Raw genomic sequence first — 26,785 nt, forward strand, 5'->3', positions numbered from 1 at the left:
AATGGTGCCCCGGCTATTCTCATGTCTAGAATAAACAAAAATTGGCTAAATTCAAGACTGGATGCTTATGACAGTTTCACTTGAAGTATTTGATTATCTTTCTCCCTTGTGAGGACTAAAATTTACAGTCATAATCAATGTGTCATAGCTTTAGAGTCATCCAAGAAGCAGGAAATAATTTCAGGGAAAGGAAACAAAGAAATCATTCCCCACAACTAAATTTCTACTTAATAAGGAATAAATCCTAAGCATGGAAGCATGTTAGGGAAAGCGAAGGGATGAGAAAAAGGAGGGCAAGATACATAAAGTAAGGAATTAGTTGGGAAAGTAGATTAATGATGCATTTTTATCCCACCTATAGAAAAGGACAGATTCTAATCTCTTAGCCTAATGCAAAAATAAAGGATCTTGGTGGTTAAAAGGAATTTGGATGTTCCTGCTACCCAAATCACTAGTAATGAATGACTAGTCTACATCTAAACAAGATCCCATGTGGAGAAGCAATTAATCAACTAGACATAGTTACTAAGCAATTAGTTTGTACCACACACTGTGCTAGGTAGTAGATATACAAAAATAAAGTCAATCAACCTCTGAAATTCAATTTAATAGCTTTAATATTAAAAAGGATATTAGGGAACTCAGGGCTAGGGAGGAAGAGATGAACTTTCAGCAAAGCTATAAATAATAATTCTGGAATACAAGAAGAAAAATAAACATGAAAGGTTTCCTGAAATGAAAGGTAAAAGCATACTAAGGAGCCATTGTGCTTATTGAAGGTTGGGTAAAATAGGGATAAAACTTACATGGATCCCTATTTTAACTTATTCTTGCTAACCCAGGACTAAGCACAATTGTTTCCATACTACTGAAGTGCTGTTAATACCCTCTAAACATCAGTGCCTTTGAGCATTGCCACATGTTGCCCTGCCCTAGTTGTGTCTATGGATCATGAACCTGAGATGACACATTAGGTCAAATTCCAGCAAGAATCATGTTGATAGGGGGCAGTTGGGTGGCTCAAGTGGTCTGAGAGCCAGGCCTAGAGATGGGAGGTCCTGGGTTCAAATCTGGCCTCAGACACTTCCTAGCTGTGTGACCCTGGACAAGTCACTTAACCCCCATTGCCTAGCCTTTACCACTCTTCTGCCTTGGAACCAATACACTGTATTGATTACAAGACAGAAGGTAAGGGTTTAAAAAAAATCAAATTGATAATGGACTCCATTGCACGAGCTGTTTTTAATTCTTAGTGTTTTTTTTCTTTTAAGTTATTCTTCCTTTCTCTTCAAATTGAGTCAATAAGAGCTTTACAAACACACCACATGTTCACAAATGGAATCTCTTATAATCCTTATTATAAGAACTTTCTTTGAATGACTAATGCCCTCCCAATAAGATGAAGAGGAACTTCCAGTACTTTTTATACCTACCCCAACCTGCTCATTCCATGCCTTTAGTTGTCTCTGAACTCTTCTTTTATTACAAGTGGGCTATCAGACTCCAACTATTATTTCATTATTTTAGGGACTACCCTATGGGCCATGGACTATTTCCCATGCTTCATTGGCGTGTGTTGACAAAAAGACTCCCAACATAGTGGGCAAATCTCCAGCAAAGAATTTACATAAACAATAACATAAACAATAACAAAACAATTAACAAAAGTCAAAAAGCCTGAGTAGACATGGAGGGTTGTAATTTATATCACTAGAAGGAATATCCTGAATATTGAAGAAATGCAAGTATTTCAAGAAATACAATCACCCATCCTCTGGAATATGAGAGTTAGAGATTAGAAAATGCCAGATCAGCCTTCGTCCTTCTGTGGCCACCAGCTGATCTCCATAACACAGTTCACTCCTGACTAACTATTATTTTTAAATCTGAACGTCCATTTTCCTCCTAACCACAGAAAGAATTGCCACCCATTCTTTTAGACATATGCTGCTTATAGTTTTCTGTACCATTTGGTAAACTGGGCTGCTACTTTCTATTTCCCCAGAGGCTGAAAACTTAGCCGCTGGGCTCTTTCTTCCCACATTCTAGAAATTTGATCACTAGGCCCAAGAAGATGAGGCCGAGGACGCTCACGCAGCATTTGGTACTCTAACACTCCAAGGGGGAAGCCTTGAGCTGTTCATTGTCCACAGTAATTCTCATTCTAGCTAGGGTTTCCATGGCTACCAACCCCAGGTCCTGAAGTTATCCTTCTTTCCATAACTGACTATTCTTCATATTCATTTTTCCCCAGATTCCTTTATCAATGAATGTGTCAACTTTTCTCGCATATGACCAGCCCACAATCAGTTACTGTGGGGTGCATCATGAACTTCTCTCTCATAAGCCCTTTGAAACGAATGCACAGGAAGAAGCGATGGAAACCCACCTAGAAACTGACCTGGATCTGAGCACAATCACCACAGCTGCCCGAATCAGTGAACACACTCAACAGCTGGCTTAATTAAGCTCTTTGGGAGCAGAGGGACACCACCAAACTCTATGTTACCCAAAAGGACAGAAAAGGAGGAAGATTTGGTTGTTTATTATGGATTCCCAAACCCCTTGTCCAATAAGCAAAACAGAAACAAAAACGAGAACCAAGAGCGAGATCCGAAATAAATAAGACATGAATTGTTTCAAGTTGACACTTTGTAATTAGCTAAGTTGTGCAGTATTTTTTTGACTTAAACAGAGTATGACCCTGGGGGGGAAAAAGAATCTTTTTTTCAGAACTCATCCTACCTACCTGTAAAAAAAGAGAAAAAAAAAGAAAGAAAGAAAAAAGAAAAAACTGTACAGAGCTAATGTATTTTTCATATTGTAAAGTTTCAATTATTAAGAGCAATTGGTATGTACAGTACCATGATTTAATTACATTTTGCTTTACAAATTTCTGTTTCTAAAATTTTAAATTAACAACGACTCTTTCCTGTGTTCTTCCGAGTTACTCCATTTTGTAGGGACCAGTTTTGTTACTGCTTTGGGGCCCAGAAAACTCGACTCTGGGATTCAGTGCTGGGCAAACAGATCCTACATTATTCTTACCAGGCTTACAGTGTAGAATTTTATCTACTCGCTCCAGAAATAATACATTAACCAAAAGGGGGGAAAAAGAAGTTTAATTGTTCAGATTTGTGAGAGGTTCTTCAATGACAAGAGATAATCTTTTTCCCTAACAAATGAAAATCAGAGGGGTGTTTTTTTTAAATGGTTCTTCTCAGACTTCCTGTTGCCTTGAATCACAGCCTAGTTTCTAAGCAGCAAAATGTTAATGATAAAGAGGGATATTTTAACAACACATTTCCGAATGAATGACTCATTATTTTATTCTTTTGAGTAATAGAGTGTGGGTGTTGAAGGGTCAGCAAATGTATTGGCAGGACATCATAAGAGACAAATGCCGTGATGGAACCAACAGACACATTTACACACTTTAAAAGTGAAAATACAAGAGAAATATTTGCTAATAGTGTAATCAATTAATATTCATTATGTCATATAAGTTAATATAGAGAAAGGGCTTTGCAGACTTTAAAGTGTTCCATAAATGCTTGCTGTTATTTCATTTCCCTGGATTATATGTATGGAATGATAGGTAAGTGGTCATTGTAGATATTTGTTTTTAAATTATTCAAGCAGATTTTTTTTTTGCAGGGGGAACTTATAATTTCAAAAGTGTTGGTAAACCCCAGTGTGGAAACTCACCCACTGATATTGATCAGCAATTCCTCTGTAACTCTGAGTTGCAAAGGGCACCATGAGAGATAGTGACTTGCCCATGATAATAAAATTAATATATGTCCAAGAAAGAACCTGAACCCAGATCTTCCTATTTCCCTCTTTGCACTTTACTTTGCTGTCTCTCCGCAAGGAAATTTACCCTTAAACAAATCAGCAAAGAAATAGCTAGTTACCACAAAGGTGCCTAATTTGGAAATGATTAGATTACATTTGGGAATTCTTAAGAGAAATCCACCATGGTCTTCCTTCTTTCTTTCCTTCCATTCTTCCTTTCTTTATTTCTTTCTTTCTTTCTTTCCAGAGAGCAAGGGAAATTGTATTTTTTGTATAATTCTTTCTCTGGGGAAGACATGTATCTAACCAAGGATCATTTTAACAGATCTGTACAATGGGAAATACTTCTTTATTGAAATGTAAGTTTAATCATCCTTGGTACTTTCTAAATGGTTTGAGTTGATGTCTTTAGCAAAAATCATCTCTAGTTTATCTGCAAAAATAACTGAAAAATAATTTGACCCATAACTATGAGAGACTATGCAGCATGAGTATAGAATTAAGCTTGAAGGTTAATGTAGATCAAGGTTAAGAAAAGCCTGACTTTTAAGCATTGAAGGAATTGGGTACCCAGGGCCTTGAAATTGACTTCTTTCTATTATTTGCTTCACACAGGTTATTGCTTAATATTGACACCTTAAAGACATATGATGGCAATTACTGCGCCCTCTATTTTTCTAATACTGTAGTTTCCTATTAATTCCGTGCACTAGAAGGAAAAATCATTTTTAAGTAAGGTTATTTTATATTCATGAAATGGGAACTAAAAATAAGGCAATCTAGCTAGAAGGTAAAACAATGGGAAACACTTAGTATTTCTACAAATTAGGTGAGAACTACATACAAAACTTTTTAAAATTTTGTCTTTCTCCAAAGAGAAAATTACATATTGAAAAGACTCATTATCAGGTTGTTTATCACACTATAGTTTCAGAATAGCTTCAAGGAAAATGGGCTAGAAAGTTATCCAGCAAATGTTAGTAAAAAGACTGGGTGCTGTAAGTCTGAAAAATGATGAAAAATATCAAACAAAGGAATGAAAAGTCACGATTTCAAGTGGAAGAAAATGTCAATATAGAATGCTCTGTGTCATTTATTTAGCATTCCCAATTTTTCAAAACATATTTTGCATAAATTATTTACTATCCAAACTTATTTATTTGCCATTATAAAGCCACACTTTGTGTTTTATATCTTTCCCCTTTTTTTCCTGATTTCTTTAATACATGTGTGGGTCATCCTCTTCAATTCTCTTCCTTTTCAACTTAGGGTCTTTCTCATACAGAGAGAACATGAAGGGGAAGGCTAGTTTATTTTTCTATTAATCAGAGATGTTTTTTAATTATTTTACAAACTGGAAATTTAGTTAATCAAAAGATATTTTGAAGGACCAACTTTCTCTCTGAGCTTTGGCCTCAAATAACAGTAATTAATGTATATAGATGAGAGACTTTTATACATTTGCAGAAACATTTAATCATTTTTTAAATTTTATTTTGGGCAATTTTAATTCATTTAAAGAATCACAAAGAGCCTATTCCTGTCATGAATTGTCCAACACCAACATTCTTTTTAAAGCATTTTAAAGTGCTTCTATTAAAATATGAAGTTATATACATTTTTGGAACTACAGCTCAGACGTCCTAGACTTCCAAAGTCCAGATATTATGAAAAGTATACCATTTGATGGTGATATTCTAAGAATTCATATGATTCCTCAAATTGGCAATTAAATTAATAAGAATTTTTAAAGAATGTAATGTATCTATTTGACAACTGAATATGAAAATGGGATCACCATCCAAGGATCAGAGGTTTGGGGGATGGAAAAGAACTTCAAAATTATCTAGTCCAATCTCCTCCTTTTTTCAGATGAGAAAACTGAGTCCCAGAGGTTTTGACCAAAGCCACAGAGCAGTGGAAAATGGCAGAAATAGAGTTTAAATCCTTGCCTTTTGACTCCAAACTGTGTTCTTTCAACTTTAATCTGGAACTGACATCAACAGCACTAGAATGAAGTCTTTCAGTAGCTGTGGTTCATACATTAATTACTAGCTCAGAGGATTAAATTTTGTGAAGCACTGAACATACATTACCTCATCTGATAATACTTATCCATTTTGATCCTGTCTTTCAGTCACCAAGCATATCTCATTACCCTCAATAATATAATAGTAATAACAAAAATAACAACAATGAAAGCTAGTGTTTATATAGTGCTTCAAGTTCTTCAAAGCACATTGCATGTGTTGAGTCATTTAATAATACCCTGCAAGACGAAGGCTATTGTATTAAAACCCATTTTATAGATGAGGAAACAGGCTGAGAAAGATTAAATGACTTGATAAGTGACCTTGGCAAGGTCACACAACTTGAAAGGATCTGACAAAGGAAGTGAATTCAGGTCAGCCGAACTCCTAAATCCAGGGCTTCATCCACTGTATCATCTAGCTATGTGGAATAATCTATGCTTGGAATCTCCTTTTATGATCGTAAAAATATGAAAATGACTCCCCATTATTACCTAAATTAACATAAGCCTTTGGAAGAAGTAGGTCAACCTTGATTTCATGACCATTTCGATGAATGGTTGACTAGATGAGGAAAGAACTTTTGACAATTAAGACAGGAATCCACAAAGAAAGCTTTCATATGCCTGTATAAATACAGCCTGAACTCACTAAATTTGGGGATTATGGGGGAGTCTTTACCAAATCTCACCATTTGGGATCTTTCAAAGACATATATTTGTAATGTGATTGTTCTTTATATTTATGAAGATCAATTCCTCCGTCTCCCCGTAACACATTATCCTGTAGTTTGAAAAACAAATCATGCCCTCGGTGGTCAGACTTTGGATAATAAGGCCTTTTCTGAATTTAACTATTCCTCAGAACAGCAATAGGTTCTAGTTATATAGCATTTTGAGATTTGAAAAGCACTTTAAAAATATTATTTCATTTTATCCTTACAACCCTTGGAAGGAAAGTGCTACGATCTCCCCCCTTTAACAAATAAGGAAACCGAGACTAGAACAAAATTAAGTGACTTGCCCAGGATAATACAACTAGTAAGTATCTGAGGCAGGTTTTAAACTCAGGTGTCCTTAATTCCCAGTCCTTCACTGTACCTATTGCCCTACCTAGCTACCTCTGCAGATTGACAAGTCTCTGTACAATAGATACTCAGGCAGTCAACGAGACTACACTCAAAGCTTCTCCAGCTTGGTAACCCCAGTCAGAGTTTATACTCCATCGGCAGGGTCACCTGCATACCACGATGAGACCCTGGAGGGAAATGTTCGTGGAGCTGCCAAGAGAAGGTAGCTGGCCACAAACTGAACACTGGAGCTCATGTATAGATGGGAGAACAGGTGTTACCAAGTTACAGGCTTACTTATGTAGATCCCCTGGTGCCCCTATGAAATTAAAAACTAACAAGGGGAGAAGTTCTGGCTTTTATGATGGCTGTAAAGATACCCTACAGCTTTACCCTACAGGAAGGTCAGAATCATCTGGGAAACCAAGAAGCAGATAACAGGATTAGAGAAAAGCCTGCCATTTTGCAAAGCCACTTATCTCTGAGTTGATATAAAAAAAACCTACGTCCTTCTTCTTAAAAATGTCATAAAATATTTTATTTTGTTTCATTTCACAGAGAAGAGTAGACATTAAATTGAACTCTGAAATCCAAGTTATTAGTCCCACAGTAAAGCTCAGGGATCTGAGGAAAGCCATAATTGTTGGCCATTTCTAAGGATGGACTGCAACATTGCAGTTATGAAGATTTTGAATGAGACTCAGTTATACTGCTGCATAAATGGTAGAAGCCTAGATTTGGAGTCAAGGATTCCATCCCCATAGCTAGGAGATCCCAGGTGGCAGGTAACTGAAATTCTCAGTCTAGTACAACTCCCTATGACTTAAATTATAGACGATCTTTGAGGAGATATGTCACACCAACAGGATGCTAAAATCTTTGATTTTTGGTGGGGTTCAGAAATACTTTGGGTGTCCCCAAAGTCTGTTTATAGGTAATCTGAAAATCAGGCATATTTCCATTAGGGACTTCACTGCTAGGATCAGAATATAATATCATGACCCAAAAGGGTGATTGGGATGGTATTTATTCTCCCCATGATTCCCAATGGAAGAGGACATCATTTCTCATTGTATAGATTTGCAATAACTATAAAGGCATCAAAAGCATTAAAATTCATATCTAAAGCAGAGAGTTGAGTCAACAAACAAAAACCTCACCACAATGAGCCACCGAGAAAATAAAAAAGAAGAAACCAGATATAGTTAATCCTGGAGAGAAGAAACAAATGCACTATTCTAGCCATTATCTAGTATTTAGCAGTCCAATACACAAAGGAGGGCTTAGGCTTCAAGCCCTGAAGAGACAACTAAAATCAGTGGGTACAGGTTGCAAAAACAACAGTTTTAGCTTTGATTTAAAAGGTTTTATAATATTTTAAAATAAGATAACATGTAAAATTCTCTGGTAACTTTAAAGAACAATGTAAATATTAGTACATTGTTGTTTTTTTTTACTTTTGAATCACAGATTTAAAGCTGGGAACACTAAGAGATTTAGGATTTTAGAGAGATGATGGTATAAAATATCTCATTTTATAAATGAAGACTTGAAGGGGAAAAATGGTTTGCCCAAAGTCAGAGAGGTAGCAAGTGATAGAGCTGCTACTTGAACCATGGCGCCCTGACAAATGTGATTCCAAGTCCCAAATCATTTCTATTGCACCTTGCTTTCAAGAAAAAAACAAACACTAACAATTAGAGTAGTGGGGTAGTGGGTAGTGGGATTGATTATGCTAGAATAGAATTTGAATGCAGAAAACTAAATAAAGAAAGGGTTTAACATATAGAGACACTATGATTGGGTGAAAAGAGGGAAAATACAATCCATTCTCAGAAATTATGGACCTAAGAAAGCCTTGGATAGGATGAGAAAATGCTCACTGAATCATATTCAATGTTAACACCCCTCTGAGCTGCTTCTCTATCACGAATGCTGGAGGTTGGATCCCTTGAGGACAATTAATGATTTCTCCCATTAGTATTCTAAGGCCTAAAGGCCTGGGATAGTTTACTACTATTTCTATTTTTTTAACCTTTACCTTCTATCTTAGAATCAATACCAAGTATCAGGCAGAAGATCTGTAAGGGCTTGGAAGTTGGGGTAATTGTCTTGCCTAGAGTCACATAGCTAGGAAGTATCTGAGGTCAGATTTGAACCCAGGTCCTCCTGACCTCAGACCTGGGGCTGTATCCCATTTGCTACCTAACTGCTTCTTCTTATGATTTCTTATAAGCCTCCACCAACATAGTTTCCATTTTTATCACTTCGACAACCAAAAGTCAAACTAGCTTTTAGAAATATTTATTTACTTAGATAGTATGGTAAGAATAGCTGGTACAAAAATTGCCCTAAACTGGGAGCACCCTCTCCCATAAATTTACACAAAGTTCAGGAGGAAGTGGACTGTAGATTAGAAAGTTCATGAAGCCATTTAAAAATTTTATAACTCCAAATTATTGGAAGTCTTTCTCTCCTATTGTGGAGTCTTTATGAAATTCTCCTGAGGTTTAGCTTTCTACTGATCTCCAAGGTTCCATGTCTTTGTAAAGTCAGTAATTCTATTTCGCTCTTCCCCAAGAAGCTGTATTCATTGAAAATGCCTGTCTCTGATTAATCTAATTTTTTCTCTCTCAAATCCCAGCTGAATATGATGTTTATATTTGGTCCAGTCTCTCTAATGGTATGGTTATTGGGGTGGGGAAGGTGAAGGAAGAGGAATGATGGACTCACTCCTACACTCTATTCTGGCATTGATGCAAGGAGTCTGTCTCCCAAAGACTTCAAGAAGTTTGGTTACTTTTTAATATTTCTCCTCTGATATGCATAGATCCATAAATATTTTTAATTATGAAATGTTTCCCATAGATCAAAAGCAAAGGAGAAAAGTCCCTTTGGTAATAAGGAAGACAAAGAAGAAAGGACTCAACTGTGATTCCAAAGACTTCTCTATCAAATACAACTTGATTATGGTTGACAAAAATGACAAGCAGAAAACTCAATCCAATGCAATGAACATTTATTAAGCACCTACTTTGTGCCTGGCACTGTTACAAGTGCTGGGAAGGCAAAGAAAAACTAGTCTCTGCCATCAAGGAGCTTAAATTCTACTGGAAAGGTGCTAAATATGAAACTATACATATACAGAGAATTATTTGAAAGAGGGAACAAACTAATAAATTTCTTCTTTTTTTAAGAAAAACAACAGCTATGGGGGGCAGCTGGGTAGCTCAGTGGATTGAAAGCCAGACCTAGAGATGGGATGTCCTAGGTTCAAATCTGGCCTCAGACACTTCCCAGCTGTGTGACCCTGGGCAAGTCACTTGACCCCCATTGCCTAGCCCTTACCACTCTTCTGCCTTGGAGCCAATACTCAGTATTGACTCCAAGATGGAAGGTAAGGGTTTTAATAAAAAAAAAGAAAAGAAAAGAAAAACAACAGCTATGAAATTTACCACCAGGACTAGGTTCTAATATCAACCATTCTATTGCACCTTGCTGTCAAGAAAAAGTTAACACTAATAATTAGAACTAACAATGGGTTGAGTTTCTTTAAGTAGTAGTGTATTGCTTCTCATTGGAGGTCTTGCAGCTGGGCTCAATGACCACCACCAATCAGTTGTGTTTCCTTGGATGAGTCAGCTACAAATTTAGGATCTCTATTTTCATATTTGTTTAATCCTGGGGAAGAAATTGAGGAGTAAAATTCTTTAAAATTTCTTCCAGTTTTAGCATTCCATGATGGATTTAATTTTCTATCGAGATAAATATCTCACAGACTGATGAAGTTCAAAGTCAGATCACTATGCAATTGTCTAAGTGAGAGTCTCAACTTCAAAACAAAATTATTTGATAGTTTAAAAAGATCTAAATTAAATTTCACTTTTCCTATTTAAACTGATAGACTTGTACTTTCAGGAATAATAGATGATGTTTTTCACCTTTTTAAAACTGAGAACTATTTTCATTTGCCTTGAATATATGTCAATAGATGAAGATCCAATGGGCTCTGATTTCTTCTTTGCCCCATTGATGGATAAACAGATACTACTTTGCAAGAAAAATGTGTTTACAAAAAACTTCAGGAAAATCTAGATTTGCAAAGAAAGAGAGGGAATTTAAAAAAATATCCCTTTAATAGCATTTTCCCTAGGGAAATGATTAGTTCTTTTTTGTCTATTTTATGTGTGGCTTTTCAGATATTGGAATTCCTTGATTGGATCATGTGGGTACCAGATAACATTGACAACTCACTGAAGAATGCTAGAATCCTGTCTTCACCTATGACATGACATGAACTTCTGTCTTTCCATTATTCTTGTAAGAGCATGTGGCCATTGCTTGAATTCCTGGATCCAGTGGCCTATGTGTGATGCACATGAATTAAGTCCTTGTTATTACAGCCAATTCTCGATACGCAATTTTCCTTAGAAAGTCATGTCTGATTCACAAGGGTTTAGTGATCATCTATTAAGCACTTCTCTGGAGTCATCAAATACTTCATAATTTGCAACTCAACTCTGAAACTCATTCCTAAATAAAATGTGTCAAGACAGAAGAGGTAGAAAATAAGAATGTAAGCTCCCTGAGGGAAGGAAACAAAAATTTTGTTTTTGTCCTTGAATTCTCAGCACCAAGCACAGAGAATTGGACATAGTACATAATTAATAAATGTTTGTTGAACTGAGCTCAGGCATTTGTGATAGGGTTCTATCCTCAGCATCAGGAAGATGGGAATTCCAATTGCGTTTCAGATACTAATTAACTGTGCTAGTCCATGTGAGTCATTTCTCTCTGGGTTTCATCTTCCTCATCTTTAAAATTAGGAACTTGGACTCTTATAGATTTAAATCTATGATCCCATAATCTGTGAACTATCAAGTGTTATTGAAGCAAAAACTAATGAATAATTGAGGATTGAGAGGCAAAATGAACCTTTGAAAGAAAGCTGTTAGCTCTTTCCTTTTGTAGAGAGAATTGAGAGTCAAAGAAAGGCAATTTGCTCAAAGTCACCCATAAATAACTGACTGATCCAAAAAGGGAGGAGGGGAGGAAGAGAAAGAGGAAGACAGAAAAGGAAGAAAAGAGGGAGATACGAAGCATGAAAGAGAAGGGGAAAACAATACATCAGGAGAAAAGAATGAATGAGTGAAGGGAGTAGACTGGGAGATAATAAATGAAGAAAAGTAGTTTGTAAGAAAAAGGAAGACAGGGAAAGAGCAGATGAAGAGAGAAGAATAAGTGAAAGATATAGTGGAAAAATTAAAAGACATGGTTGAATAAAGTTATTTTTTGTTGTTGATTTCAAATTCATCCCCTTCCTCAGCTAAACACCAGAATTGAGCCATTTTGGTAGAGATACAAGTAAAAAATGAAACAACTCAGGGTACATAAGAGACATTAAGGTGTACTTAAGTAAAAACTATATAATCAGAATTTGGATAATTGAGTTTTAGATTTAGTATTATTATGTTTATATTGGTCAAAAGTTTAGATATGCCTTTCTAATATAGCCCACTCCTACCTCTTGAGTCCTGTTGAATTTTGCTCAGGATTTAGTCTAAGTCAATTAATAAAGATTGTGAAGTCTTTTATAATTCAAGAATAGAATGCTCCTCAATCAATAAACCAATATTTATTTGGTACTTGCTATATGCTCCTGGCACTGGTTTAGCCACCAGAAATACAAAGAAAAAAACAAAACTATCTCTATCCTCAAAAAGTGTTCATTCTACTGAGGGAAACAGTATGTCTACATAAAAGTAACTGCAAAGAATATAAAGACCAATTTGTGGATGGAGAGAGTACTAATACCTGGGTATATCAATAAAGGTTTCATGTAGAAGGTGACCCTTGATCAGAGGCTTGAAGGAAATGAGGGGTTCTAAAAGATGAAGATGAAAAAGGAATGTGCCCTGGCACAAATTCCAATTAAAAGTCGAGGATCCAAATATGGAGTGTGGAAAAGCGCAAGAAGAAAAACCTAAATGAAAGCACAAGTAAGACTGATGACAATCATCTCTACAGATACACCTCTCATAAGATACTCGACTGTCTGGCGATCTCTAGCCAATGGCGCAACCACTTATGCTTTCCCAGGCCAATGAGGCTGCTGTTCTCTGAGTTCATCAGAGCTCTCTTGCTGCTTAGTAGAAGAATGCACATTAAAGACCATGCCTAAATGTGTGGATCTTTGGTTTTTCTCTTCCAGGATGTTTTGCCTTCCAAAAAGTAGATTCCTTTCCTCACAATTGATCCTATTCCCATCAGCAGGGGTAGGTATTGACCCATAAACTTGGTAAAGGAATCAGGCACTTCCATGAAAAGCTCACAGGGTTTTTCACAAATGAATGAGAAGTTATCTTAAGAAAATGATCTATTGTTAAGAACAAATGCAATATGACATTGACCTTCCTATTCCCCAATACAAAAACTGATTAAAAAATATCACCCCATGACCTAGAGGGGCTTTGAAAGCCTCTAAGTTCAACTCTCTCATGAAGAAACTAAGTCCATGTAAGTATGTTACTGGGGAACTCCAGGCAAGTGACTTGCCCAAGGTCAAGCAAGTTGGAGTTCCAGAACTAAGACCCAAATCCATATCTTCCAATTCTATAATCAAAACCAATATTATTTAATTTTTGCACACTGAAGAACTATATCCCCAGAAATTCCAATTAAGCAATATTAAATATCATAATGCTAGGAAAATGTGTTGGTCTTCTCTGAAATGTGTACATTTCTCACAGAGAAGTGTTAAGAGCAAATATCTCTTGAGAACTAAATGAAATATGCAGTCTACCAAGTGCCCATGATACATTTCATTTCCAAGTCATCAATCAATATTTATTAAGTTACCTCCTGTGGGCCAGGCAAATTATGCTAAGCTGTTCAACTATAGCTAAGATATTATTATTAGAAACTTGGAAAATTGGTTAGGAGAAGACTTGGGAATTTCAGGACATTTTGATCAATCCTCTAAAGAGCATCTCAGGAATAGAACGGTATAAAAGGACCACACACTCTGACAAGGCATAGATGACCTGATCTTCTTCAGTGGAGAGCTGACAGTGATAATTGTAATTCTATAACATAATCATAAAATAAATAAAGGGAGAGCACAAATGAGGTTATAGCCAAATGACCAATAGCCAATAAGGCAACCAAGTGAAAACTGACAAAGAATGAAAGTCAACTGACAACTGGCTGATCCAGAACTAATGTTTAGAAAATGTTGGAGAGCAGCATGAGGGTACTAGAGGCCAATGATTCGAAAGTGGATGGACCCATGTTTGTTTAGCCTTGATCTAAGATGCACATTCATGTATACACAGTGTATAAAGTAGACCAAAGAAGGTGTCCTAACACATAGGAACACGAAGTGATGATGCTTCTTTTCACTGCTACTCACAGCAGAGAACGTAGATCTTGACTTGACACCCAATATAATTTTTCACCACTGGAGTCATTTGATGATTCTCCTTTGCTGTGTGAGGAGACAACATAGGAAGGTATTCCCATGCTTCAATGCTTTCTGCCTCAGACTCAACTAAAATGATATCTTTAACAAGCTTGTATATCCTGGTACCTGAAAAGAAGGACTAGTTTATTCTATTAAACTTGTAGGCTCTCTGCTTAGACTTCTCTCTTTGTTCTGACACTAAACAAGACCAAGGTAAGTTCATTAAAGAATTTCATGAGTGCCGGCTGCCACCCCACCCCTGCCAGCTACTGCCACCTGCCCAGATGGTTTTAGGAAATGGAGAACCCAAGCAAAAAATACTTTTAAAAAATGTCAGGTATTTTGAAAGCAGGAAAACATTTAATTAATGATGCCTTCATTGATATCAGTATCATTATTATAATAGCAAAATTATAGGAATTGAAAATAGAGTTTGAATACAGACATGTAGGAGCCCCACCAGGCTAAAACACACATTACCTATATCTGATTAGAACTGGCAGCTTGCCTAACATCTGGGTGATTTAATCCGAAATATTTTGAACAGTAGTAAACATGGGTGACAAGGATGTCCTTGGTGACTTGGCTTGAAGAGAAAGAAAAGGACAATGAAGAGGACACCAGGCTTGTATCCAGAGGTAAGTGAAGTCTGAATGGGTGCCATTAGTTGGCTTGGGGCTACTTTTCAATTCTATGAGATAGAATAGAAATGGCTAGTATTTTCTATAGCCATAATTGGCTCATTCTTTAAAGGGTTAGTCAATAAGCATTAATTAAGCACCCTTTATTACATTGTGCTAGGCTTTGGGAATACAAATAAAGGGTAAAAACACAGTCCCTGTCTTCAAGGACTTCAGAGTCTAATGGGAGGAGATAATTTGCAGGTATCAATGTACAATCAAGAAATATATAGTGAACAAATCTAGTGAGAAAAAATATTGTTGAATAATCTTAATTTCTTCAGAAAAACAATGCAAATCATGACACAGGATTCAAATCAAAGGGAACAAAACATCCTCAGGCCGAAGTTCGTGAGATAATAGATTTAGACGTGGAGGGGACTTTAGAGGCCATCTGGTCCAACCCCCTCATTTTACAGATGAGAAAACTGAAGCAGGAACATATTAAGTGACTTGTCCAGGAACATGGAGATAATAATTATCTAAGGTCTTCTGGATTAGAAATCCAGTGCCTATTTACTAGTTATCCACCTTGTCTCTCAATCTGTTCAAACTATTCATTACTGTAGAGGTTCTACCCATATAAGTTTCATAGATTCCTGCAACCAAGTCATCATTGCCCAACAATGAGTGATGATGCCAATGAAGATAGTTGCATACTCTTGTAAAGAAGGCAAAGCACTTAACAAAAATTATTCTATTTGATCCTCCAGATAAATCTGCTAGGTAGACATTATTATTATTTCCATTTAACATTAGATTATAAACTGATAATAAGCTCCTTGAGGGCAGGAACTCTCTTTTGCTTCTTTTTGTATCTCCATCATTTTGTCCATTACCTGGTACATTTCCGATTGGTTTTCAGTTGTGTCCAACTCTTTGTGACCACATTTGGAGTTTTCTTGGCAAAGATCTTGAAGTGATTTACCATTTCCTTCTTCAGTTCATTTTACAGATGAGGAAACTGAGACAAAGAAACTTATATGAATTGCCTAGGATCAGACAGCTAGTAAGTGTCTGAGGCCAGATTTGAACTCTGAAAGATGAGTCTTTTAAAAAAACTATTCATGTAAATGTCTGTATCCTCAGGATAGAAGTAGTTCTGCATAGGCTATTGTTATTCTCATAATAAGTATACACAATACACTATTTCAGTGAAGAGATTATGTTAAATTGGGATCCACTGTGCCACCAAGCTTCCCTGGCACATAGTTTATTATATATATATATATATATATATATATATAATGTTTATTCTTTTAATTTAATACATGTTTATTATTTTTCTTATTTTACAGATGAGAAAAATGAGGCCAAAGTAGTTTAAATGACTCCCTCAGGACTATGTAGCTAAGTAATTGTCTGAGAATGAATTTGAACTCAGTTCTTACTGACTTCAAACCCAGCACTCTTCCCACCTTACCACTTTGCTGCCTACCAGCCAACCCATTCCCTGGCATAGCTTCCCAGACTCTCAGAGTTAAAGGAATCTCAGAGGCCATATAATTCAACCTGTCCCTTTGTACAATTCCCTGTATAACTTTTCCCACCCCTCTAGTTTTTGCTTAAACAATTCTAGCCAAAGCAAATCTCCATTTCTCCCTGCTATATTTTGCTTCTAAATTCCCCCCCTGACATCAAACCTAAATCCAGCCTTTTACCATTCCTGCCCACTGCTCCTAGTTATCACTTTAAGTCTAAGCATCAATATGATCCATGTCTGCATGACAGGGTCACTTCCTCCCTGGCTTGGGCCACTCAGCCTCTCTGAATGCTTCTGGCATTCCAAAGAGCTTTCTTGGCTGTGCACTGACAATGGACTTGCAGACCACTGAAATCTCTCAGGTCCTTTTCAAATGCAAGTTCACCTCCTGATGCCCAACTCAAGGCTAATCTCTCTTCAGGACAAATTCTTGAAGAGGGTTATCAAACCCTCTTGCAAGTCTTCTCCTAGCTAACCATCCCCAGGTCCTTTGGTACAACCCCCTGTGGTATATACTCTTAATACCCTTGGCTGTCTCCATTACTATATTCAAGTATAGTCAAGATACTTAATAACTTCCCTCTTAAAATATCAAAGGAGCCATGTTGGCCCTTTCATGGTAAACCTTCTCTGTGTCTACGATTGCATGAATAAAGACTTCCAGTTGGTAGAATCTGATACCACTTACATTCCACTGGTCCTATCCTTTAGAATAGTCAGAGACTAGGGATGGGTTTTGAAAGATAAATAGGCTCTAATGAGTCTTTAGGGACTTTTCTAATCCATTGCTTCATTGATTCCCACAAGAACTCTGTGAGGTTATTCCCATTTCACAGATGAACAAACTGAAAAACAATGATGAGGTAATTTCTTTTAAAAATCACTTACCTCATCAATGACAGGCATGAGACTGAGCATCCCACTTTCCTGTAATCTCTTCCCTAAAATGGTATATTGAGTGTCTATATTATAAAAATAATAACAACCTGTGTTGAACTACCTCTATCCAGAAGTATATATGTGTGTGTGTATATATATATATATATATATATATATATATATATATATATATATATATATATATATATAAACAAGGCATAGGAAGGTAAATTAAAAGGCCTTTTTTGAAAGTGGGAAGATTGCTTCTTCCTATAAGACTCTGATTGCTTCTGCATTCTGCCTTTCTGTACAGTATGTAGTTTCGACAATACTAATTTGCACTTATTTGCATTTTGATTTGTAAGCATTCTGATTTTCCCTTCACATGTACATGAGCTGGGTTCACCAAAGCTCTATCAAAGAAGTACACCTTCCTGAGGGCTCTGTCCACCTGGAATGACTTCAAGAACATCCCTGGTGGTTTCTTAAGCCACAATACTATGTCATTTATCCATCTACCACAATTTCTTTAATCATTTTCCAATTGATGAAAATTCCTCTTAATTTCCAGTTCTTTGCCATTTAACAACAGAAAGGTCCTAGCGATGGATGATCTGCAGCTCAAGAACCAACATAGTCAGTTTATAGAGACCGTTCATCAATTTGGTCCCAAAGACATTCAGATCCTTTAAGAGGTTAGCCCCTTACTTCCTAGCTGTGTGACCCTGGACAAGTCAAAACCCCCCTGCTTAGCTCTTACTGGTCTTTTGCCTTGGAACCAATACACATTCTAATTCTAAGATGGAAAGTAAGGGTTTTAAACAAACAAAAAAGAAGAGATTAGCCCCTTACTTCCTAGCTGTGTGACCCTGGACAAGTCACAACCCCCCTGCTCAGCTCTTACTATTCTTTTGCCTTGGAACCAATACACATTCTAATTCCAAGATGGAAAGTAAGGGTTTTAAACAACCAAACAAAAAAGAAGAGGTTATCACCTTGAAGTAATGGGTTAACACACAGAGTACACTTTATATTCTAGGAGTCTGGTATTTTCCCCAGTTCCTACTGAGTTTCTTTTATTCTATGATAGTGAAAAGTCCTTTGTCAAGAGACTTGCTCCAGACAGGATCCTATAAACATGATGGGGGGAAAATTGGAAAGAGAAAGCATCCAATTTTGAGCTTCAGTGATAAGCACAGATGGATATTTACATTTCTACAAAATGTGTTTAATGTAATTTCTGGGTCCTTTTCTTCTGGATCCAATCCATGTCTGTTTCAAAAGGTCCACATTGCTGCTTTGTCCTCCAGGGAACATGGACAGAGGTGGAAGGGGAGAGAGAGCTCCCAACTGGAATTTAAATTATCCCTGCCTACAACTCGAGACAGAAGAATGAGAGGAAAGCAAATGAGGATTAGGTACAATGCGGCTTTGAGGACCCAGAAAGTATGAGAGTCAGAAAGGACCTCAGAGGCCATCTAGTACAATCCCTAACTGATGACAAATCTCTTCCACAAATGGCCATCCAACTTTCACATGAAGTCTTCTGGTAGAAGGGATGCCAACCACTTCTGATCCTTCCTGCCCGTGTGCCTTTTGACAATTCTCCCGGAGTCGTTCTTCGTCTAGGATACTTGGGTCCTCTTCAGGCATCCTCTTAGGTGGCTTAGGTGGGTTTTCCTGATGATGAGCCCAAGGGAACTGTGTCCTTTTTGTCTCTATTTTCCCAGTGCCAAGCACAATGTCTGACATAAAGTAGGTACTAATAAAATTTCTATTGGCTGATTGCAACATCCACATTCCATCTGCTGCTATTGGCTCTGGGGTCAAATTAAACAAAGCCAATCTTTCTTTCAACTGCTAGCTTTATAATACTTGAAGAGAGCATCCCAACCCCTGGAAATCTGTTCTTCTCCGGTGCCTAGAACAGGGTTTATACATAATAGGCAGTGAACAAATGCTTGATTAATAAACATGTCGAAGTCTTTCAAAGAGCATCTTGAGGAGGGAGCATTGAAGAATCATGAAATCTCAGACTTTGAAGGGGCCAACGAGTTCAACCCATAACTAACCAAGAATCCTCTATCCAACATAGGGGATTACTTATCTAGTTATCTAGGTCATCTAGCTTTTACTCAAAAATCTCAAAAAAGTGGGTGGGTCCTTATTACCATTCAAGGCAGCCAGTTATCCACCTCTGCCTTTGTTGTTTACTATTTGTGGGAGAAAGTAACTTAACTTTTCCAGGCCTCAGTTTCTCCATCTGTAAAATGAAGCAGCTAGATAAGACAGCCTTTGAAATCCCTTCTATTTCTAGCTCCATTGCTAATGGCTAGACTCAACATCACTCAAAGTAGGAAGGAAAGAGGGAACAATCATTTATTAACCACCTACTATGTACCAGACACTGTGCTAATTTGGAGGGGGATGGAGCAAAAGCATCCTCTAGGGAGATTTGGCCAGTCGCACCTGATGGGAATATCAGATTATTTCCCTTGAAAACTATCCTCCTTTCAAGAATTATTTTTCATGTTCATAAGCACCACTAAACGTAAGAAACTCATCCTCCCTCCCAAGGGGCCTGCTTGTCTGATCAGTGCTGAAGACTCTTGCTCCTCATTTTGTTTTAGAAGATGCCTACATTCATGCATTTGAGTCAAAATAGTGTTACTGTTTTCAGTAACTAGGTCAAGGCTTGGGTTCCGGGTCTGTGTAATTAGAGAAGCTGATTAATTTTAATTATAAGTTTTCTGAACCTATCCACATTTACACCCATAGAGTTCATCGTGAATAACGTGATTTTAATGAATGCCAAAGGAATCAGTTTCCACTGGAATGCCGATGTGGATTACGAATGGTGAAATGTGATGAGTGCAATCATGAAAGTCCCAGAGGACACAGAATTTATATTGTCATTCATCAACATAAGTTTCGCTGTAAATAAATTACTTTTAAACTGTCTCTTTCAATCGTTAGCTACATTGTGGCACCTGCTGTGGGGGGCAAATGAGCCTGCAACTGAGGATTCATTAAACGGCAACCAGTCCTGTTATATTAAACACCTAATACATCCTTAATGACTGGTGCTTCCAGTGTCATCCTTGAAGTATTACATATGTAAGGACAATAATTTATTAGCGAGCATAAATTAATGGTAAGTGACGACTGCCTGTGGATTTCTGAAGCTTTGTGTAACAGCTCTTGTTAATGACAGCAAATCCCATCAGGAGACAGTGGGGTACGTTGCTAGGGTCTTTTTTCACATCAAATCCCAGTTGGACAAGAGCCGAGGGGGTCATCTGGCCTGACCCGTAACTGACGGAGAATCTTTTCTAAGATGTAGCCAATGTGTTCTCATTATCCTTGGATGGGAGACTTCCAAGGAGAGGGAGCCCACTACTTCCTGAGGTGGTCGCTTCCACTCCTGCATAACTCTGATGATTCAGCCAGTGTTAAGGGTTATTTTTCTTTATACTGAGCCTAAATCGATCTCTCTGCCATTTCCTTTCTTGATTTTTTTTCTCTGTTCCTGAAGACTTGAGCTCCAAAGAATGGAGAAGTCAGCAGAAGGAATGGTGGAAGGAAAAGCCGAAGGAGAAGAGGAAAGTCCCTACTGAACTCTTCAGTCATGGGATCTTCTCATACCTTGGGAAGCATAGAGGAGAAATTCAACATTTTGGGAGAATCATTTGTATTTTATAGTGCTTTTAGCCTGGCAAAGAACTTTATAGGCTCTGTCTCATTTGATATTCACAACGACCCAATAAGATGGATGTTGTTACTATCCTGATAATGATTATTTTTTTAGTTTACCTTAGAATTGAACTTTTTATTTAATTAATTAATTTAGAATATTTTTCCATGGTTACACAATTCATGCTTCTTCCCTCCCCTCCTCCCCCCAGCCCCACGGCCAACACACAATTCCGCCAGGTTTTACACGTGTCATTGATCAAGACCTATTTCCCTATTATTGATAATTGCACCAGGGTGATCCTGATGATCATTTTTAAAAGAAAGAAATGGACGTCGAGAGAATTTTAGTGATTTCTTCCAAGTTCACAAGATTAGTAAGTATCTGAGGCAGAACTCCTGAACTCAGATCTTCCTGAATTTTGATTCTATTTATGGCACCAGCTAGCCTTAGTCATCTGCTGCATTCAAAGTGACCATGCTCAAAGTGTTCAAGTGAAGGCTTAGATTGGTAGCAGCAGATCCTAAGCTATAGAATTGGGGATTCTAAATCTAGTAGATATAAAAGCAAATGAATGTGTGAGGAAGTTCGACATAATGGCCCAGATTATCAGGAAGGTACTACTGAGGACTCCCATCTTCATCTCCTTTGGAAGAGACATGACTCATTTTCTAGATTACAATTCTGGGTTTGAGGAAGGGGATAGTTTTTCATTATTATATGGCACTTTAAGGACTTCAGAGAGCATTGCACATATTATCTCTGGATTCTCACATCAATCCTTGTAGTAGGGGCTATTTTAACACCATTTTACACATAAGGAAACCAAGGCAGACAGAAGTGAAATGACTTGACTAGGGTCACATAACAGTCAAAAAAGTACCTAAAGTAGAGTTTATATTCAGTTCTTCCTGACTCCTGTTCCAGTTCTCCATCTACTGGACCAGTTAGCAGCCTCTGGAGTTAATCAAAATACAGGATAATACAAGATACACGTGCCAGTCATTTAACACAGACTAGTTGGCCTTCATGAAATATTCAATCAGTTTTTGTGCTTTTTTTATACTAACATTCAGTAAGACTCACTATCTTACACATTTGGAGATCTTCATCTTTGCACAGAGACAATTCTTGTCTCCTAAGAATACTGCATAATGAAACACTTCTGGTTAGAAATTGGTCTGCATTTCCTAGAGAACAAAGGTAGTTGTTGTTTAAAATAACTCTGGTGTAAAGTAATAATAATAATAATAACAATTCAAAGGTAAAAATATAATCTCCATCTTTATAGTAGTAACTAAAATTTTTAAGAAATTAATTTTCATTTAATTTTAATAATTATTTATTTATAATATTAATATTTAAATAGAATATTTATTTAAATGTAAGTAAAAATAATAAATATTTAATAATAATTAAATAATTTAATTTATTTAATTTTAAGAAATTAAGATAACCCAAAAAAAAGCATAAACAAATATTAAAAACACCCTTAAACCGAAACTAAAATTGTAGAACTCCAAGAAGGCAAGAATTCCTCTTAAATTTTTTCTTCATCCTCAGTCATTCCTGGTGAGAGGCACTGTTAAATGATGGGAAATATGCTGAATTTTGAGACAGAAGCTCCAGGTTCAAATCCAGACTTCTAATGACAATCTATGTGATTATGAAAGTTATTTCTTCTTCGTAAACTCACTTTCTTTATCAAAAAATGAGAAAATGGAGTTCGGTGGCCCTCTTGTTCTTTTATCAGCTCTAAATCGGAAATCCTCTGATCGACAATGGACCGTGATGGCATGCTAGCAGTGAAATGGACACACAGTTCCAACTGCTCATCCCTTTCACAATAACCTGTCATGTCCCATCAGTCTCTGGGATAGTCATTAAGCACAACCTCAGCTTTATTAAGAGGTTCAGTGGAAGGAATTACTGAAGGGAAAAATATTGGGGTCTATTTACGTAGCACCCTGTGCTGGCACTCAGGCTCCACTAAGTTGCTTTTAGGAAAAGTCTGTAGATTCTAGCCCAAGGGTGACTGCCACTTCCTAGAGCAATAAAGCCCTCAGTTAGAAATGAGATAACCAGTTAGTAATGAATTATATGCAAGGCACCCAGCATAGGGTATTTCCATCATTTCAGTATTTTTATACCAAAAAAATATGTCAGAAATGAGGCATGAAAAGTCATTAAGTGAATCATTCACACATTGAATAGATGCTGTTGTCAGCTTGTTCTTTCAATAGAAGTAATGAACAACTGATTTATTTATAACTGGGAAGTACGATACACCTTCATCCCTCCCCCTTTAGACATTATATTCCAGATATTTTATAACTGCCTCCATTTATTATAGTTGACCTAGAATTTCCATCATCTACCCACCGGTATTCACTCACAAGCTTCCTTCATTTATTCTCCGCTATCCCTGACTCCAGTGTTCACTTTAGTTTGGGGTCCACTTAGAACTTTATGGTAAGTTCTGGGGTGCTGCTATTCTCCCTCCTATTACATAGTATCTGTCTTCTCTTTTGATATATACACATTCATGAATTCTCAGCAGAACAACAATTTGGGATGGGGAGGGACTAGATGACACAGGATTGATTATTATGGCAATCAGCAGCCCAACTAATTATAACATCAATTTCTCCAGATCTTCCTTCCTTCCTTCCTCTCTTCCTTCCTTTTTTCTTTTTCTCTCCCTCTCTTCTTTCTTTTCCTTGTTTTTTCTTTCTTCCCTTTCTACATCCCTCCTTCCCTTCTTCCTTCTTTCCCTTCTTCCTACCCCCTCCCTCTCTTCCTACCTTCCTTCCTTTTTTTCCTTCCTTAATTCCCTCCTTCCATCTTTTTTTTTACTCAAAGCTAATATTCAAATTCAGGTGCTCTCACTCTATAACCTTTTATATAATATATAAATTTATATAATATATAAACTCTATGTCCACTTAACCATATTGTTTATTTTCCTCTTTTCACATTTTATTTAAATTTGTATGACCATAAGAAAACTTCCAAAGAAATCATCCAAGTCCAGCCATTCCAATCGTTCAGTTACTTTTGCTTCTCTCATGTGAACTTTCTGCAAGTATTCAAGCTCATTACCTAAACTTCACATGAAAAGTAGCTTGGAAATTCAAATAAAGACTTTATCAATTTACTTATTATAATAGGAAGATTATAGAGAAGTTGATTTATTATTTGAATGGAATAGATAGATATCAAGAGAAACTATATATAAATGAATAGATTCTTTGACTATTTTGAATGATATAATTCTATTCTGCCTGAGTTTTTTTCCTTTAGCTAAGTTTTATTAGCTAGTCTACATTAATAAAAGCCAAGTCATAGCAAAGCTGTTAGATAAGAAAAACCCAGTTTCATCTTTGTCTCTGCATCCCCAGACCCTGCGTGGCAGCATACTGAAGAGGCAATGAAATCAATCCAACAAATCAACAAGCCTTTATTAAGCACAAGTGCCAGATGCCTGGCATACAAGAATAAAGAGGAAACAAGACAATAAATGCACATTAAATATATACAGTACAAATAGAAGGCAAATATATACAAATACAAAGAAAGCAACCAAGTGTGAGGTTGGGGTTTGGGGGGTGGTTAGAAAAGGCTTTGGGCAAGAAGACTTTTTGGTCATTCAAGTCCGGCTTCTGACTCCTATTGTCTGTTTGTTGATTGGCAAATGAATCATCCCCTGGGGAGCTTCAAACAACTTTTGAAGACTACCCAACATGTGACGTATCTATACTAAAGAAGAGAGTCCCACCGCCAGGTGTTTCTTAAACCAACAAAATAAAAAAATACAGATTTTGTTACTAAATCCCCAAGACTTTGCACAATGCTTTAATTATCACTTGTCAAACTGACTGAATACTCTATTGATTATCCATGTAGGACATTTGTATCCTTTGATTCATCTTTCACTGTCAAAATCAGATAATAGAATGCTTATCTGCAACTTATACTTTCCATGGGATAGTGCTTAAAGAGTTAAGGGAGGTCAATGAGTCCAAACTCCTGTGGTTGAACAAAGAAGGAAACTGAGACATGATTCAAATTATGGGCCTCTAACTCCAGTTCCATAATGATGAGACAAATGGAAAGACTATGATTTAGCACAATGCATGACAGAGTAAGAACCTAATAAATCTTTTATCTATTTTTTTTCTTTCTTTCCTTTCTTCCTTGCTTCCTTCTTTCTTTTTCCTTCCTTCCTCTATCTTTCTCTTCTTCTCCCTCTTCCTCTTTTTTTTTCTATCTATCCACAAATCAGTTCATTCAGCATTAGCTTACAAGTTCAGGGCTTTCTTTTCTCCCAGGGTATTTGGTCCATCTATGTCCATCTATGTTCCCTTTCCTTGTCTCAGATGAGTCCAACAATAGTCCAGGAAGAGGACTGTAATCAATAGCAATGGAGAAGTATTGCTATTTTTGCTGTTTTTCTTTGATATGAAGCTAATTGACTTAAATGTTGATGCAACCCAATATTAATTTTATTAGCGATCCCATACTAACATACAGTAACACAGAAGAGTTGGTAGACACCATGATAAACATAATTAAATTACACTTATCTTCTCAGAAGCACAGAATCTCAAAACTGAAGAGATCCTCAGCAGCCATTAAATCTATTCCATGTTCAAAGAAGAACCCCTTTTGTAGAATACTCAACGACTATTCATCCAACTTTGTTTGAATACTTCCAGTAAAGAAGGAATTTATACCACTACCACCCATCTCTTCAAGGCAGCCCATTCCATTTCTGGATAGTTCTAAGTGCCAGAAAGTTGCTTTTTATTTTTTCTTGACATTAAGCCTAAATTCTCCGTATTGAACATAGTTCTACCCTTAGAGGCTAATAGAATAAATCTAACCCTTCTTTTTTTTTCTAGCTACCTGGAACACTCAACGATAGTAAAGCTTCCCAGAATATCCATGAAAAAATTCCTCCCTTACTAAGTTGCACATATAGTCTGAGAATAAGTTATCTCAGTGTCATGTTATAAACATCCTATATAATTTGCCATTGCTTAAAAGAAAGCAATTTCTTCTGTTTACTTTAAACCTTGAAAGTAAAGCAACAAGGGTCAGGTGGGTGGTTCAGTGGATTGTGAGGCAGGTCTATAGATGGGAGATTCTGGGTTCAAATCTGTCCTTAGACCCTTCCTAGAAGTGTGACCTTGGGCAAGTCACTTCATCCCCATTGCCTAGCCCTTACCACTCTTTTGCTTTTGTTCTAAAGAGTTTAAAAAAAAGGTTTTAAAAATAAATATATAAAGGGTATAGTGGAAAAGAATATTGAAGTTGGAGTCCAAGGATATGGGCTTAAATCACATCGGTGTCTCAAACTAGCTATGTGACATTTGGTAAGTCATTTCCCTGCTTAGGACCTCAGTTTCTTCATATGTAAAATGAAATTATTAGACTAGGTATCCCTTAAGATGCTCTCCATATCCAAATCTGTGATATTTATGTTCCCTTCACCACTTCTGGGCCACTTCTAATGAGATAGAAAATACATATCAACAGACACCACTAAGTGAGTCCACATATTTAATTTTTGGATCAGATTTGAAAATCACAAGGAACTTTAGTCGTGGGTCATAAAAATTCCATCTAAAGGCAAAATACAATTATATTTTATTCATAATAATGAAAGAGTCCATTCATTCATATGT

General features: G+C 36.8%; 2 protein-coding genes across 8 annotated transcripts in view; one reads left to right on the plus strand and one right to left on the minus strand.

The window, feature by feature from the left end:
* LRRTM3 (leucine rich repeat transmembrane neuronal 3) overlaps window positions 1-2,925 on the plus strand; it is a 237,508-nt gene extending 234,583 nt beyond the window's left edge. For both annotated transcript variants that reach the window (XM_007478266.3, XM_007478265.3), the window contains one exon: window positions 2,255-2,925. In XM_007478266.3, coding sequence (XP_007478328.1) covers window positions 2,255-2,464 — 210 coding nt within the window. In that variant the 3' untranslated portion in view covers window positions 2,465-2,925. The remainder of the gene's footprint in view (window positions 1-2,254) is intronic.
* CTNNA3 (catenin alpha 3) overlaps window positions 1-26,785 on the minus strand; it is a 2,164,949-nt gene that overhangs the window by 1,503,657 nt on the left and 634,507 nt on the right. The gene's annotated exons all lie outside the window — the stretch shown is intronic.

The sequence above is a fragment of the Monodelphis domestica genome, chromosome 1 (genome assembly GCF_027887165.1).
Source record: "Monodelphis domestica isolate mMonDom1 chromosome 1, mMonDom1.pri, whole genome shotgun sequence".
NCBI classification, from domain to species: domain Eukaryota; kingdom Metazoa; phylum Chordata; class Mammalia; order Didelphimorphia; family Didelphidae; genus Monodelphis; species Monodelphis domestica.